The 17,256-nt window shown below is 42.7% G+C and overlaps 1 protein-coding gene across 2 annotated transcripts in view; it reads right to left on the bottom strand.

Annotated features, from left to right (window-relative positions):
* The window catches only part of LOC138621591 (tetratricopeptide repeat protein 28-like), a 168,724-nt gene that overhangs the window by 55,843 nt on the left and 95,625 nt on the right, over positions 1-17,256 (bottom strand). For both annotated transcript variants that reach the window (XM_069699755.1, XM_069699756.1), the window contains 3 exons: positions 10,445-10,592; positions 4,704-4,976; positions 3,167-3,297 (listed from right to left, as the gene is read on the bottom strand). In XM_069699755.1, coding sequence (XP_069555856.1) covers positions 3,167-3,297; positions 4,704-4,976; positions 10,445-10,592 — 552 coding nt within the window. The remainder of the gene's footprint in view (positions 1-3,166; positions 3,298-4,703; positions 4,977-10,444; positions 10,593-17,256) is intronic.

Genomic DNA, 17,256 nt, shown 5'->3' with positions numbered 1-17,256 from the left:
AAAAGGCCTTTGTTAGATACAGTTACTGGCAGGGCTTGGATAAAGCCAGGTGTGGAAACTGGGACAAAAACAAAAGTTGGAAAAGACACACACAGCTAGAAAGACTAGCGAGTGAGTTTATGTTCTATCTGCAGTACATATGACAGCTGAAAATCTGCTAAGGACATTTCCCAAAGTCAGCGAGCTAAAGAAAAACACTAACTTCACGCTAGCCCATGACCTCACTGGTTTGGACCGCAGCTCCCAGTCCCATTCGCGGATGACAGAGCACTCACTCTTTAAGCCTTTCCTCAGCTCAGCCTTCTTTTCTGTTTTGTTTTGTTTTTCCCCCCCCAGTTTTTCATCTTTATAAAGTGTCCTAGTCAGATTCACGAAGCGCTATTAGTGTCATGGAGTCCATTGGTCAGCTGGAACAACACTATGACTTCTTTGCTGCAATGTGACACAAAGAGCAACAGCAGATATATTCTTCAGTTACTAGCAGATGAAAAGAGATCCTATGCATGGCCTCTTTGCTGATATAAGAGGACTCCAGTACTGTACTGCCTCTCGTGCAAACACTCATGTGGGATCCGTTTTTTGTCTCTCTCTGCTCCTTCATCAAAGACAGACCACTACTACCCTGTAGTAGCGACTAGGAGCTGTTGCAGTACACCAGTACTTATTATTAGTTGTGGTTTAAGTATCAGCATCAGCAGATATACACACAAAGGTACATGATGCCTTGTGACAAACAGTACTCACCAATGTACTTGCTGAGCTATAGGAGCATGATGACAATGCTACATCAAAGCTAACAAACACAAGTAGGCTGTAAACAAGACAACAGGTCAACCATCTTATCTAAACCCCCTTATTTGAAGGTAAAACCAAGTAACCAAACCTAGATGTAATAAAAATGTATAATTTATCATTGCACAGGAAAACACTACATGATACAGGTCATAGCTGAACTTTTTTTCAAAAACCTGTATGACCGCCTGCTTCTTGTGCTCCTTTACTTGTCTGATGTCACCACATGCCCAGATGTCAACAATTAACTTGATCAGTGCAATCTTATTATAATCCGTAGGCATAATGACCTAGAAATACAAAACTAGTGAGCGCTCCCATTAATGGAGATACACACACACACACACACACACACACACACACACACACACACACACACACACACACACACACACACACACACACACACACACACACACACACACACACACACACACACACACAATCTGTATTAGGTCCATAGCATTCATTTAAATATGTCTGTTATCATCTTCCAAGCTTTTTACTCTCATGATCAAAACCTTAAGCTTAGCAGAATCAAAGCCCACATCCCACATCATATCAAAGCCACATGGTCCACCAGGTCCTTTTATCACATCAAGCATTTTACTCTATATATAATTTTAAAAAGTCTCTGCAGGAAATTCTTAGTAACTGCAACGCACTCGAATTAAATTTGTTTCAATGCACAAATGGCACATATTCCTGAAGATCACTGAGGATTGGAATCAATGCTACTGTCTTCTCAGTACTCCTAGACTATAAGCTGCACACTGGAAATCAAGTCAGAAACAACATCCTGTCCCCGGGCCTCGAGGAAGTGACCTCAGCTTCAGAAAGGCCAGATAAAAAGTCCACATCAGAAACAAAAACACCACGTTGGCTGTAATGAGCTATCCACCAGGCTCCAGTGTGCTCTGAGGGAGACCAGGTGGTGTGACAAACATATGACTCTGATTAGGGGTCCTTCAGATGAACAAAAGGAAAGAGGGGGCAGTAGGGTGGGCTGTGCGGGGGCCAATCAGGACGTTTTGTATGTGACGCAACTATTAGTGGTGTTCAATGACCTCCACCAGGCCGAGAGGACACTCGTGAGTGGATAATTTGCCATTTGTGTATGGAGCTGCAGTTTAGGTATGATTTTCTTCTAAGAAGCAACATGTGAGCAGCACGTGCCTCAGCAGCTGATATTCTGATATACTAGTCTACAAGGTATTTAAATGTGACTCTGTAGAAAAACTCCTCGAAGTCTGTTTTTGAATGTAGTAGTGGGCACACGGATACTCGAAAGTTAAAACATCTAATTTTAGATTATGTCGGCCAATTGCTGCCACAGCCAGCTGAGCAGTGTGGTCAAACCCTCAGACCAAACACGGAGGACGTTGCATGTGTCCTCTTTGTTTCTCACCCATCTCTCTCTCTAATCTCATTAACTGACAGAGGTTTTTAGCACTGGTGTCTGTAGAGTCATAATCATACGTCTGCTCTGCACATATCCTCAAACTGTGTGAGTGAGAGATGTCAAGGGCACCTCTGGCCTCATTCTTCACCCATTAGTTTCATTCTGGCGCATTGTGCCGCATTTGACTGGACTGTTTAAATGTCTCCTGATATCAGGCAACACAAACAAGCAGGTCTGCCAGCCTGTTGGGGAGGATAAGGAATGAAGGGGAAACAGAGGCCATTCTTCTCCTTGTGTGACGGGAATTGTGTTGAAACAAGCACCTGTCACCCCCACAACAATGACCACAGAGGTCGGGCAGCGAGAGAGAGAGCAGTCGGAGAACCAGAGTAATGTAGAGAAGGAGGGCACTAAACAGTAAAGAAAAGTGGATCAGTCTGTCCAACTCGTTTCTCTCCCTCTCCTTCATCTTCTTCTGTCCCTTCCACTTTTCATTTCTCTCTGTGCCCCAAATAATTTAATCTCTGTGAATTATATTCCAAAACAGGCATATGTTACAAAGCCCCAGACTTAGTGCTTCATGAACAAGATAAACATCTGCATAATATCTGAATTGATAATAAGGCTAAGCAGCTGCTCAGGCTATCATATTGGCCTTTCCTTCAGCTACCTCATTCCTCTCCTCCCCCATCACCTTCATATGTTCTCTGCACCAACTTGACACCCATTTTCTTTTCTTTTTTTAAATAGATGAAGAGCAGCAGCATCTCTGTGTCCTTCAGACTCCTCCTTCACATACCCTCTAAACAGCCAGAACAGAGGAATGCTGGGCACAGCACAATCCCACCTCGACAACATGATAAGAGACTCACAGAACTTTGTAACCTCCATTCATTGTCCTCTGCAATGACAGGTAGCCCGCTCTGCTCATTTCAAGACTGTTGTAAGTCACTCCAAATATGTGCTTCTCACCTCTCTATCCTTTAACTTCATGGCCAGAACCAGCTGGTTGCGATGGTTAGTCAGTGCTTCACGGTAGTTCCCCTTGGAGAAGAATGCCGAGCCCAAATTCCCGTGAGCACGGCATTCCCCTGTTTGGTCACCTGAAGAGAAAACAAAACAAAAAGAGATGAGAGTAGAAATGAAATGAGGCGACAAATAACATGTACAGTACAGCCTGCAGTATCACCAATCAACTGGTGTTTATTTCACATCATCCCACCGACACTGCTGAACAGCGATGTGATGAACCACATCTATGCCAGTGACATGCCACTGCATCCTTAAAAGGGAAAGTGGCCGTTATAAGTTCTCCACAGTAGAGCGGCTTCCCTGACAGCTGGTAGTGTTGATCTCAATGCTCCAGAGGGTGAGAGGGGAAAGGCTTATTATTTCTGCCTGACAGAGAGGCCCCACAGACAGGGCCAAAGTAAAGCACAAGTCTCTGTTCTCCACCTGAGAACCACAGCTCCTTATCTCCAACTGCTCTGCCCAGTCATGTGTCAAACTGTGTGGGGGTGAAAAGAGTGGAGCCAGTCTGTGCTACTCTCTGCTCAAATTTTTTCTTTCCATTACCGTCTTTCTCAGAAATCATCTCCCCTCCTCCTCCTCTAATAAAATACTGAAGGCATACTTATAGTCAGCATCTATTTTTGAGCAGATTTAGATAACCTTAAATTTTGGTTGAAGATGCTCAAATGGGAAAAACAAAAAGAGATCAAATAAATCCCTGCAAATCTGGACTAACAATTAAAAACTGTGCTGGAAATCATCAAGATACACAAGAAGAGTGTACAACAGCTGTACTAGCTGCTCTGTAGCAGTGCATTCAAGAGCAACTGGGAAGTGGGAAATACACCTGAACGAGGAATATCCAACTTCCTCAGAGCTCTGAGAAGAAGATTTGATGTCGCTTGACCTGGCAGCGTTTAAGGTGAAAGGAGGAAATATACTTGCGCTACCTAGTTTATCAAGTATGTTAATTGTTAAAAAAAAAATTGCACTGCATCAAAATGTGTAGAAATGTAGGTTAAAAATTATTTTGCTCTCCTGAGCTCCATTTGATCCATGTGTATAGATGAGAATGAGTTTGACTTATTCTGAGAGCAGAAATACAGCTCATTTTCTGGGGGCTGCCATGTTGCCTGTTTGGGAAGGCTCTCAACAAAGAAGTGAGACATTCCCAAATTGGAATGTTCCCAATCCCAGTTTCCTGAATGCACGTCAAAGCTGTACTTGGGCACAGTGGTGCTTTGAGATCATTACTAACAACAGCATGCTAACATAGTTCCAGTGCTAATTCCAACATGCTGTTGTTTACCAGTTTTAATGTTTACAGTTTAAATGTCAATCGAATATCATCTGACTTTGAACTATTGGTTGTGCAGTTTGTTTTTTTAAACTCCAATATGTCACATTAGACTCGGTATGACTCAACAAGAAGGTGAAAAACTAATGAACAAATTAACAGATGATTGAATAATTTTGGTTATTATTCCAGGTCTTTTACCTAAGGTCTTGGCCACCTCCAAGTCCTGCTGCATGTAGCCGGTGCTCTTCTCTGTGTTGCCCAGGGACCAGTGGGCACTGCTGAGGGCTGAGAAGACAGAGCCGCGCAGCTTGAGGCTGCATGTGCCGATTTTCAAAGCGGCCTCCAGCACCACAACAGAGGCTGTGTGGTGGCTGGCTGTCAGCAGCTCCTGGCCAATCACAGACACCACCACAAATGGACTTTTGTCCAGTTTCATCTTTTGCAGCTGCTGATAGGTGGGCTCGAGAGAATCTGTGCGGGAAAGACGTGAGTAAGACAGAGATTAAAAACAGACTACAAAATGTACAGAGACATAACCTTGTGCTGACATAGTGACTGACAACAATATCTGATACTGATTGCAGTAAAGGTGTTACATGTTTACAAACTCTGGCAAAGGTGACTGCTGGCTGAATTCAGATTCTACTTTCCTCCAGTAATGGTTGTGTTTTATCCGCCTCAGTAAGCATAGCCTGCAGCCTGACTGAGTGACGGCTTGCACTGACAATTTAACAATAAGTCATTATACTGTATGAAACATTTTTCTGTTCCTCCACTCTGACGGGGGTAATCTCTGGCAATTTCCAGCAGTGTTGCATAAAAATGGCACACGTTTACGCCAGTGTGGACAACTGCTTTTACAAACCACAGAGTATATTATATTTCTGCCTTTTCTTTCAGTTGATATGGTTGTTTGAGAGAACAGAGTGGCAAGAGGGTTTGAGATAGAGTTTAAAGAGTGATGGGGAAAAGAATGCTGCGAATTCACAAGAGTAGCGGCAATGAAGGAATGCAGAGCCAAGGAGACACACAAGGTGACCTCTGAAGAGGCTGAAAACGCACACAATGACATAAATCAATGGTGGGCCGCGTGGGATTCGGGATCCACGGCCCCTCCAGATTACAAAGCCCTCTGGCAGACACCAGCATCGAACAGAATGAAGGGAAGGGAGAGGCGCGAAGGAGGCAACTATGTGTGTGTCTTTGTGTTTGCTGATGCATTTGTGTGCTTCTGTGGGAATATTTGAATTCATGTATGGGAGTGTATCTGGGTAATGCCAAATTCTCATGGCCCCGTATGTGCAAATACTTTGAGAAGACTTGCAACTAATTAGGTCAAAGCACTTTACAGAAGACTGTATGGTATTCCTGTGTCTGTACAACCCGGTGTGTGTCTGAGGCCGTGTGTGTAGTCTACATTTAATCACGAGGCCCAAGCTTTCATAAACTAATAGTTGAATTTGTTTCGACAAATATTTAGGCACAACAAGTACACAGACACAATATCTGAACAACCTCGATAGTTCTTAGAAGCTCACACAAATGCTAATTCACCTAGACACAAACACACACACACACACACACACACACACACACACACACACACACACACACACACACACACACACACACACACACACACACACACACACACACACACACACAATATAAGATGCATCCCCACGCAAGCTCTCAAAAGCATAACTGATGATGCTCTTTCAAGAGCATCGCTTCTGTTCCAGCACTTGGCAGAATGTCGTGCTTATGGAGACAGTGCGTGCATATAATATCCATTCATAGCTTGTAATTGCCTTCACAGCGACACCAAGAGCTGAGTCATAAATCAAACACTGAGAGAATGCTTTTTTAAAAAGGTGTCACGGCTGCTGCATTCATAAACAGGTAGTTATGACAACATCCGAGCACGCTGTTTCACACACATACAGTACACAAGCACACAAACAAATGCTTAAGATGGTTTTCACTGAGGCTTGTAGCGAGATAGGAAGCATGAATTATAACCTCCACTTCATTCATATGCACACAGGCAACAGAGAGTCATAACAGAGTCATTTCGCCCCGAACTTTCCCCCTTATGTCATGTAAAAGAAACCTTGTCAGAATTGCTTTTGCAACCAGTGCCACCCCTTACATTAATGGCGGTATACTTGTGGGGAGAAATAAATATCTTCAGTGTACCATATTCTGCCTTTTATTTCATGTGAATGAACACATAAGTCATACACTATCCCTCCTGTATATTGTATTTGTATTTGAGGATGTCCCTTCAGTGGGACTGGTGAAGCTATGAAATACTGTTTTTAAATGTTAGTCCTTGAACTACCATACAATATCATTGGATACAATTAGTGTCACTACCCTATTCACTTACAATTATGATAAAATCCTGTAACCAACTGGATTTAATGTGTTTATTTGTGGTAAAACACACACGGCCCAACACAAGCAATGTAAAAGAAAAATCGCATGAAAAGACAAAAAAACAAATTTTCTACAGCAAATCTGCTGGTTCTTACCAAATATTTAAACCCCACATGGAAAGAAATTCCAAAATATATACTTTGAATATGAAAAAAAAAATCCCTGTGTTGATAGCTGGACACTTGTTTTTAGCAAAGATCACTCAGTTTTTTTAGCAGTGGATTTGGTGTAGTGAATGTTTATGGCAGCAGGATGGTGCACCTGAGACTGACTTAAAGTCAACTACAGTACCCTCGTTTTTTGCAGGCAGCAACCTCTGCTCCAAAACAGTTCTTCAGATAACCTGATGGTTGACCTCACATAGACTACAAATATTTGTTATGTAAATGTTCCCCAATGTGACTCGCTGGTGCGTTTTTATGGTTTTTGGTCAACAATGTAGGTTCATGCCTCTAAATAATAAACTATACTAATACTTTTTAGAAGGAATAATTCATTGTGGGTTTTGGTCTTTTCATTGGATTTGTTGACAATGAGAAAAACATAGAGTATAGTCATCCTCATCCCGTAAGTAATAATGTGACAATTCTCCCATTTCTTGCCGTCTCCAGGGAGGTCATCACCTCACCTCAGCAGGATAGATGCTAATGAACACAGTGTCCAGATTCTATAGTTAAAGCAGAATCTTTTAACAGCAAATGATCCAGCCTGGGTCAATAGCTACCATGCCCGTGAAACAATCTCCTCTATGGTTTATCTGAAGGGGACTTCAAGTGAAAACCCATTTTTAGTTAGCATATGTGGAAAACAATCCCATAATTAACAGCTAATGGACCCTTTATACTCACTCTGGCCCCAAGCAGCTGAGTGAGAAACAGAGGTGGAGCAAAATGAGCAGTAGCAATATTACCCCTGAGTCTGCATACGTAGTAAAACACAACTTTGAATATCTAAAAACGTGAGAGGCTGGTTTCCTATAGCTCGACAATGCTTATATTGGAAGTAAAACTAGAGGGGGAGGTGAGATTACACCAATCTACACGTATGCGATAACCCTTTGTTGAGGGCTGAATTGTATATGATAATTAGTTAAATGGATCATTTCAAAGTACCTCTCCTGGCATTGATTAAACTCAAAACATTCTGGTGATCAAAATTACATATTTTGATGTTTTTTTCAAAGAAAAACTATCCCCTAATGTCTTGAAGTAGCTTTGATTGAAGTCTACACCTCTGCCTTCAGTCAGTATGTGCAGGACTATGAATATGAAGATAGACCTGGCCTATTTCTCTACCCATCCCTCTGCCACTCGCCTGCAGCTCGATGATATGGAAAAGCTTCACCTTGTAAATTGACTGGATTGGTTCTGTAAATTTGTGACGTATGAAACCCTGGCTGCCTAAATTCATGTTTTTGAGACTGTCAGACTGTGTCACTGCAGTTCCAAAACAGAGATGCTCAGCCATGGCATTGACTGCTTATTTCCCTCAAAAAATGTCTTCCATCATCTAAAAAACACCACATGGACATATTAACAAGGTAAAAAAACCTGATTTTCACTGAAGGGTAGTCTTTAAATTTACGGTGGAAACAAGGCATGCTTTGATGAATTTACTTCCCACCAAGTCCTAGAAGACATCTGCCTCTATATTGTTTTCTGAGGTTCATCATTTGTCTCACTCGATCTTGATTTATTTATTTGCTTATGTTGTATGAATGACATCAGCTGGATCTCTTTACCCTCTGGCAACGAATAAACAAAGCAGTGCTTCGAGAGGACTGAAAACATCCCAGTGTGTCGAGATGTCTGTGGTGAGATAAATGAGTGAGATAAGTGGGAACCACAATCACAGCATTCAGCTCTTTCTTGGCAATGTGGAAACTATATAGGGTCTATACACAGAAGGTAAAACTGCAGTGTTTACAGAACATACTTTACAAGAGATTTAAGTGTGATTACAACATTTCAGTGCTATAGTACCACCCAAAACAAGCAATTAGAAAGCCCACTAAGAACTGCAATTTAGTATTTTTACTGAACCAACACACTATTTTTGGTTCAAAGTGACACCAGTTCTTCAAAGTGTTAGATACGTTTTCTTTGGCATTGATCAGCTCTAAATAAATTGGCAGAAGAGGTAATCAACAAGCTGAATCCTAGGAAGAGTGCGCTGTGTGGACGATAAACACGGTGGGAGGCAACATGGCACTCTTCCGCCTTGAGGGAGAGAAAGTAATGCTCGCCTTACCTTTCACTTATCAGGGGACTTTGGCTGAGTAACACTGATTATCCTCCCTGTTTGCTGGCATAACATTGATTATGGTCCCAGTGTGCCAGGAGCTCCTCTGAGAGGATCATTGCTCTAAATCCTTTGACCTAGCTACCTCTCCTCAACACACCTTGGATTAGGTCTTCCAGTGGTTGCCTGGCACTCTGGGAAATAGGGTAAACAATTAAGAGATTAAGTGGCTTGGCCTAAATGTTGGTCTTCCCCTACTGAGAGGACCCATTCTGGTCCATAATGCTTGGGTCTGGGCTCACACCCAAACCCTTTTCTTGTTTTGGTTCCAATGACAGGCTTATATGCTCGCTGTCGCTAAGATGGGCTCTCCATTCTTTATTCTCTTTGCAATATTTTTTTTTCTTCGCGTTTGCACAAGAATATTCAGAAGAGAACTGTATTCAATCAAAGAAAAACTGATTCCTCAGTGAACAAAGCCCTTCAGAGCTACTGATCTCATTGCACAGTTAAGTAATTTTTGGATTATAAAAACAAGGCCACATTTATTCAGAGGCACAGTTTCAGCACAGTTTGGCAGAGAGGTGATGACAAAGCAAGACTACAGGATGACTTAGTCAATGTTGGCAGGCTGTGCCATCCAGATCTGAAGCATATTAAATCCTCTGCAGTGGTCATCTGAAGTTAAAATGTTGCCAGGTTTGTTCTAAAGGCTCATTGGGCAGGCCGATACTGATTACTCATGGACAATCAGGTCACTGCAGTTGCCTGACACAACAGATAATAACGCATAACAAAGAACACATTTTAGTGACAATCTTGGCCTGAATACGCTACTTATAAATCCACTCAGCCTTAGGAAAAAGGCTTACACAGGGGCAGACACAGACAATGGCATTAGTGTTGGATGCTCATTAAGATAACAGGCAATCTGTGCATGTGATCAGTCTGACTGACAATAAGATATGCTGGAGCTGCAGGCATCGTGCCTCAGAGTCCGGTGTTAAGTACTTGACACCAACAGTCAGTCACAAAGACAGAAAGATGGACAGATGGAGAGATGGACTGCCTGCAGAACGGGTACAAAACTGACAGGTAAAGTCACCCCAACACGCGTATTGACTGACAGTGAGGATTATCTGTGAGACAGGCTTTTAGGCTGAAGTAGGACAAAATGTGAAGATGGAGAGACAGAGAGACCGTGACACACACATGAAGACCTGCTGATACACATATTCAGCTACTACATCTCTCACCTCGTAACGGCGACTTCATGGCCGCTTCTACCATGCCCACCAGTAGCTGTAGGCTCTTGGGGTCTTGGGCCAGCCCCGAGGCGAAGGCGGCCAGTGCGTCGGCATGACGACCAAGGTACTGAAGGGCAACACCCTGTCGGAAGTATGCCTGTAGAGAGAAAGAGGAAACAGACAGAGTTATCAGGGCTTCAGTCTTTGGCCACAGCATGGAGCTTCATTCAAACACAGTACCAGACACACTCATTTCACGCCATTTGCATTTTTTCCACATGAGCAGTTTTCCAAACATGGCACCTCTCTCCTTTGTATTCCCATAATGGAGCGATCACAGTTTTTTTTGTACTTGTTAATTGGATTATAAGTTTTACATAAATGCACATGTTACTCTGGCTGGCTGCCTTCTCAGGAGTAACCTTTGTTTTTCTAATCAATATCTTTTCTTCTGTTTGCTGTAGGAGTAAATGGCACAAGTTGAGCACTGGGATTTCTGTTTGGGTGTGTTAGAAATAAAGTAAAGAGAAAGAAAAAGGAGAATGAAAAAGAGCCACTTACTCAAGTCTGTCTGTAGTGCAAAAACACAGAACACCCATAAATACTTCAGATTGTACATTCTCTTTGAAGGGACACAGTTGTAAAACAGTAACACAACTGACCGGAGTTTTTGCCATATTTTTACATCAGATGTATACTTATGTCTTGTTTTCGATATGCAGCTCTTCAAGCAAGATAAAAACATTAAATAGATTTGTCATCCAGTCATTTATTCATAGCTGAGAAAGTCAAATTGTTGGAAGTATAATAATTCAGTACCACTGAGATATAAAGTCCATGCAACTTGTGACAAAATGTATCTTTCTATGAGAGTCTAAAATGTTTTGGAGCCTTCTGCAGATTGAAACCTAAACCAGACGCTGTCGCTGCGATCCAAAGCCCCATCAATAAGTGTTTTTTTTTTTTCCTTCAGCAAGTCTGTTTGGACTCACTGGAGAAAAGAGATGTTTCTTCCAGGCAAGTATGTTTGTGTCTGAGGCCTGATCAGACAATAATCCAAGAGAGTCGTTAAACCTGACTCCGGTCCAGTCTAACACAGCAGCAAAGAGCGATGGAACAAGATTCAGCTCATTATTCACGATCCAAACCACTAAATCCCCCCAAGAGAAAGCAAACTGTCTCTCAGAATAGTTATATCTGGGCTCGTGTCTCAGAAACACACAATTGCGGCAGTAAAGCGTGGGGAAAATGAGGGCTAAGCACTGTGTGAGGCGAAAAACAGCAGACTGTCTAAAATTGCAACTGTCATGTTTTGAGCCTTAACCTCTCCCTTACTGGTGGTCTTCTGTTTGCTTGCTTGCTTGCAGTTCAGGATGCCATCTGGCCACTTCCTCACTGAGGAGGCAGTCACTCCACTCACAGCTTCCAAAAGTGACACAAGGGCTAATTTGCCATTAGCATCTAAGAGGCCTTTTCATTAGTCTTCCCAAGCTTCTCTGTTAGCACCACTAGGAAGTGAGGAAGGCAGGGAGGATTAGGGAAAATGAGACATGACATCAAATTTACAGAGACCAGTAATTAATTTTGCTTCCGTCCAAGCCCCCCCACCAATCTTCTCCAGATCTGCTGCCCCTCCTCAACATTTCCACCTCCCTTCGCTTGTATCACAATCCCACTGAAAATTACGAGGACAGAGATTAAATTCAAAGCATTAACCTTTGTTCTAACATCGTAATTATATGAGGGGAGTGCAGGCCTGAGTATCCGCTCAATATTAATTGCATCTAGTGACGGTGGTGTTTGGGCAGAATGCACAGGCTAGAGTTGAGAGGCCCACAAATGTTTTGCCCAGGGGAACACAAGACATTTAAAAGCACTTCTCCTTTTGATTAGATTTAGCCAACAATATGACGGCTCTCGCTTTCATTGTCTTAAGCGCTGTGCCCTGACTGAGACGACCAGGGAAAGAAGATGAAAGGAAAAAAAGATGAACAGAATAAAGGCTCGCTTCAAATAAAAATTGGCATCTTCTTTAATCATGTCATTGTAGCCTGTCCTGTTCTACATAAGGTTGAAAAGACGAGACTGGGCAGAGAATACATTAAAATGCTGCAAGCACAAGCGGGATAAATAAATGCAAAAACAAAAACGCCACGGCAAAACTGACAGAATCAATGTGCCGTACAGCCTTATAAGATTTTTTTTCTTCCATTAATCTCCCACTGCCTTCAAAACACATCATGTGGCTGCACAAAGACATAAACATGGTATAACCTCAGACTTTGCATAATCCAACAAGTCAATTCAACCAGAGGGTTCAATTGAATTTGTATTACAGCGGCTGAATACTAATTAAGGGACAATGATACTCAGGCTGACATATACAGTACACTATAAGTAAAAGCCTGACTAGTATGGGTGAACATTAAATAGTGCACCGGGTTGAAGCTGCCGAAATAACACCAACAGGTTGGCTATGCCATTGGCATGAAGCATTATGGGTTAAGGGGGAGCTAAATTTTACCCCTACACATTTTGTTAAATTCACACTTTTTAAAAACACAGCAGCATCTTAGAGTTTCTGCTACAGTGATTAGCAGGGCCTCTAGTTTCTAGCCAGACGGAGAGAAATTGAGAGAGAGAGAGAGAGAGAGGTACAGTAGAAGGGGGGGAGAGAAAGGGGGAGCATTACAGGAAAAGAGAGCGCTCTACAGATCAACTTTGCCCCGTCGACATAGAGCCTTAGACACACAACTGAATGGTACAAGTCAGTGCTTAATCTTTCAGCCGAAAACCATCTCTCTAAACAGGATGCATAATATAGAATCACTCCTCTGAAGGGAAAGAACACATGCCCTCCTGAAATGTGACACATCTGTTAGGCATCTTGTACAACATGACATCCACAAACCAGAAATTCTAATAGTGTTTTTTTTGCATGAAATTCAATCCGGGGTAAATTATTGAACCTTCCTGCATCTTCGCCTGGTGTATTTAATGCAGCAATGTGCTGATACCACAGAAGGGTGGATCGAGAGGGAAGGTTTCGTCGTTCTTACCCGTGGGTAAATTCTGAGAGCGCTAATGCGCATGCGTGTCAGTACATGTGTGTTTGTGTGTGCGTGCATGTGCGTGTGTGTGTGTGTGTGTGTGTGTGTGTGTGTGTGTGTGTGTGTGTGTGTGTGTGTGTGTGTGTGTGTGTGTGTGTGTGTGAGCAAAAGTGAGAGGGAGAGAAAGAGAGAGGCTACGAAACAGGAATAAGAGAGAGGATAAAAGCTTTTCTTCTTTCTCGAAAATGTTAATATTTCATGAATGCTTGTTTGATGTAGTTTTAAATATTCATGTTTTTATGCTTAGGAGGAAGAGGGAAATGATGCAAAAAAAAATTATTCACTGTGATACAGTGTGCTACACGTTCTCTGCACACATATACATAAATAAGCTCATACACTCTTTTTTTCTCTAACAAGGCACTTACAATGAAACATTAACAATTTTCTTCCAGTGACAGCACTGTTGTCCACAATAAGGCTCACAGTCAGAGCAGCTGAACAGAAAGTTGACAAGATTAAGATTGTGAGTTTGGGGTAACACCAGCTGTTGGAGGCTCTCTTTCTATTAGCAGATTAATGTCTCGGCATATGTCCTTGCCCCTTCTTAGGCTCCTCTTCAGTACACTATAACCCCACGGGTGTCCTCAGCGCCTGGAAACACGTCTGTGTTTGCACTTGTCTACCCTTGTTCAAGATCTGGAGCTAACAGCCTTAAAGGAGGAATTTAATGAAAATGGATTTTGACTAGCTGTGTTGTTACACCAAATGAATGTAAACAAAGCACAACAGGAGTATGATTTTTGCATATGGTACTGAGGATGTAGAGTGGTGTATGTGAGCACTCAGCAATCTGCCTGAAACCAGTAATTGTACAAAGTACCTTATCTAACATTTTAAAATAGATGAATGCTGACAAAAACACACCTTCTACCACAGGTGTGGAAAACATGGTTCAGTCAGTAGGTCCTTACATATTTCCAAGAGCCTACATCTAAATTAATTTCCCCAAGTTTCTCTGTGAGATGTATATAATGCTTCCAAAACATAATCCTGTCAAATCTGTTTGTTTACACCATCCTGAATCTGTCATTTTTCAGCAAGAAATCAAATTTCCAAGGTAATATGTCAATGCTTTGTAGTGAGGGCTCGGGAGCTGGAAACCCACCCACTAACTCAGGTTCTTTACAAACAGCTGAAGCAGTTTTCTGCCGCACGAGTCGTAAAATCGGAACCTCGTTGATGTCTCTAAACAAATAGCAACTCCCAGTACACAATGCAGGCAGCCTGTCACAGAACCGATGGCTCCAGCTGTGCTCCAGCAGAACAAGGCCTGGTGTGGCTTGCTGTGTCCTGATCTGTGATCAGCAGTAATAGAGATGCACTCAAATGTGGAAATCAATAGAAGCCGCGTAAGCTCTGTTTAGACCGTGCCACACCCTTCGCTGCTGTCATGTGTTTAAGATCCGGCTGCTGCCCCACAGGGCAAGTGGTGCCAATGTGAAGACTCTGAACAGAACCCCTGCTGGCGACATAATGGAACCCAAATCAGACCATCAAATAAGGACAGCGGGCTACAAATACGCTGCGCACACACACACGCACACACACACACACACACAAATACAAAGTGAAGAAAAATACATCAATATCTCCTCCAATTTTCTCCTCAAGAAAACTACCCATCTGTCTCCAACAAACATGTATTACTTGAAATCAGCTTTCCAAACAGGCCAGGATGCTTGTATTAGATTAACATTGACAGGAACAAAAGGATTGCTGCTTTTCTTCCCTCTGTTTTTTATGCTCTTTAACTATAGGTGTTGTTGCTTGGTTTCCAGTGTGGCCCAGAAATGTCATGTGTCGACCAAGGCTTAAGACATGTGCCTCCGCCGCCATCGCTCGCACATCTCTGCCACCACACTTTCAAGGTGACACAGTCGATTCGCAGGGCACACAAAATGTCAGCTGCTTAATTTAATATCCAGGGATAACTGTCGGCCATGACAAATTAGCTGGGAGATGGGCTGAAAAAAGTGAAATGGAATGATTGCTGCTTTGGGCCTACTGCCCTTCAAGTTATCAAGCGGAAAGCCACAGAAGAAGCACAATGGAGACTCAACTTAATTAAATCTATTTCTGAGGCCAAATCTGTGAGTTTCTCTCCATCTCCTGAGCCTCCCTGCAGGTACAGATGTCGATCCCCCAGGACTGGAGAGGTCTGAGGTCGGCCCTGATAGACGGGGGGGCGGTGGGCGCATTACATCCGTCGCCTTGGGTCAAACATAAACCTCTGGCCCCAGGGCAACAGGGATAGAATCATGACACAGCTGCCTGTCTATTACCATCTCCCCAATCTAATAAGACCAAAGCCTAAACCAGCAAACAACCCTGACCTGCATCGATCAAGTGAGTTTATCTATTCGTACGTGTTGTGTCAGTAAGAAAAAAACAGTGTCGGACCCATTTTTCCTCAACTTGAGTGAAAGATTTCTTATTAATTCATCTAATCAATAAAAATGTTGCTTTTCCAGTGTTTTGGTTTGCACTAAATGCTGACTTGGAGGTCTTTTGCAGAACAGCCCTGGACAACTGAACAGCGATTTCTTTGTTAACAACAGAAGCCATATTAAAGGTGCATGTTAGCACTTATGCAAGTCAAATTGAGGCACCTTACAATCTGCATGTAGGTAGACATAGTAAAATATTTATGATCTATTGATGTATTCCTCCCTAAGGGCATCATAGACACTGGTGATTGCTGTTCCATCTAAAGCCCTTAATTAGCCCATTAGCTTAGATGGCTTTAATGAGGGCAAATTAAACTGATCATTCTTTGTGGAGCTGGCAATTAAAGGGTAAATGTTTCATTATTCAATGAGTGGCAAAAATGAAAGTCAGGTAAACTCCAGGTTTGCCTGGTAGAGATTTCAGTGTGAGAGACATTGCAGTAGTCTCTCACGGCCGAAAGGAATCGATTAGCCAGCTCACATCAAACTGGCAGGCAGCATAGGACTTCAGATTGGAAAAGGTCATAGCCAGGTATGTGGAATCGATGCTGAGCACTCTGTATTCACCGTGTCTCGCATTATCTGGCCGGGGGATGGTTTAACATTTTCTAAAAACAATTACCAAAAGACAAAAGAGAACCCACAATAAACAAGGTCAGGGCTTGTGACCAGTGAAGTGTCATCTGGTACACGTCTATCGTGACAGTCAAAAGCGAAACAGAAGGGGGAAAACTAATATTGCTCATTTATCACAAACAGATGAGACAGCACAATAGTGGCAGGTTGTGGGGTCGTGCAGTGACACGCTGTCACAATGCAATGTTTGGCAGAGGAAATTCTATTTTCTTTCTGCTACGTGCACATCCACCACAACTGACGGTTTTCACAAAGGAAACGGACCAACGGAAAGTGATAAACCAGCAGATAAAAATCACAATATGTCTGTAGCTCATTCCCAGCGTGTTAATTCCAACGTTAGCCATGTCACACTCTACCCCTATGATTTATAGCCCGATTTGTCACATGGATGCAGCTAGCATACTCGCATTCCTATTAGCATCTTAAGAGTCTTTAGATGTGCGGCTGAGAGGGTCAGGGTGCTAAACAGATTTCCGTGCCCCTCTCGACTAGATCCTTGGCTCTGCTCTGCCTGAGCATTGCGCACGATCCCCCCCCCCCCCCACCCCCAGCCACAGGGGTTGACTCTCAATTAAAGTAGGCATTAATTACTTAAAGGAGCTTTAATCAATCAAGGCCAGAT

This window comes from Brachyistius frenatus, unplaced genomic scaffold, assembly GCF_029030835.1.
Source record: "Brachyistius frenatus isolate BFR_SWC_R1_liver_20210118 unplaced genomic scaffold, ASM2903083v1 Contig_31, whole genome shotgun sequence".
Taxonomy (NCBI): Eukaryota; Metazoa; Chordata; class Actinopteri; family Embiotocidae; genus Brachyistius; species Brachyistius frenatus.
This window is presented reverse-complemented; position numbering and strand designations above follow the sequence as displayed.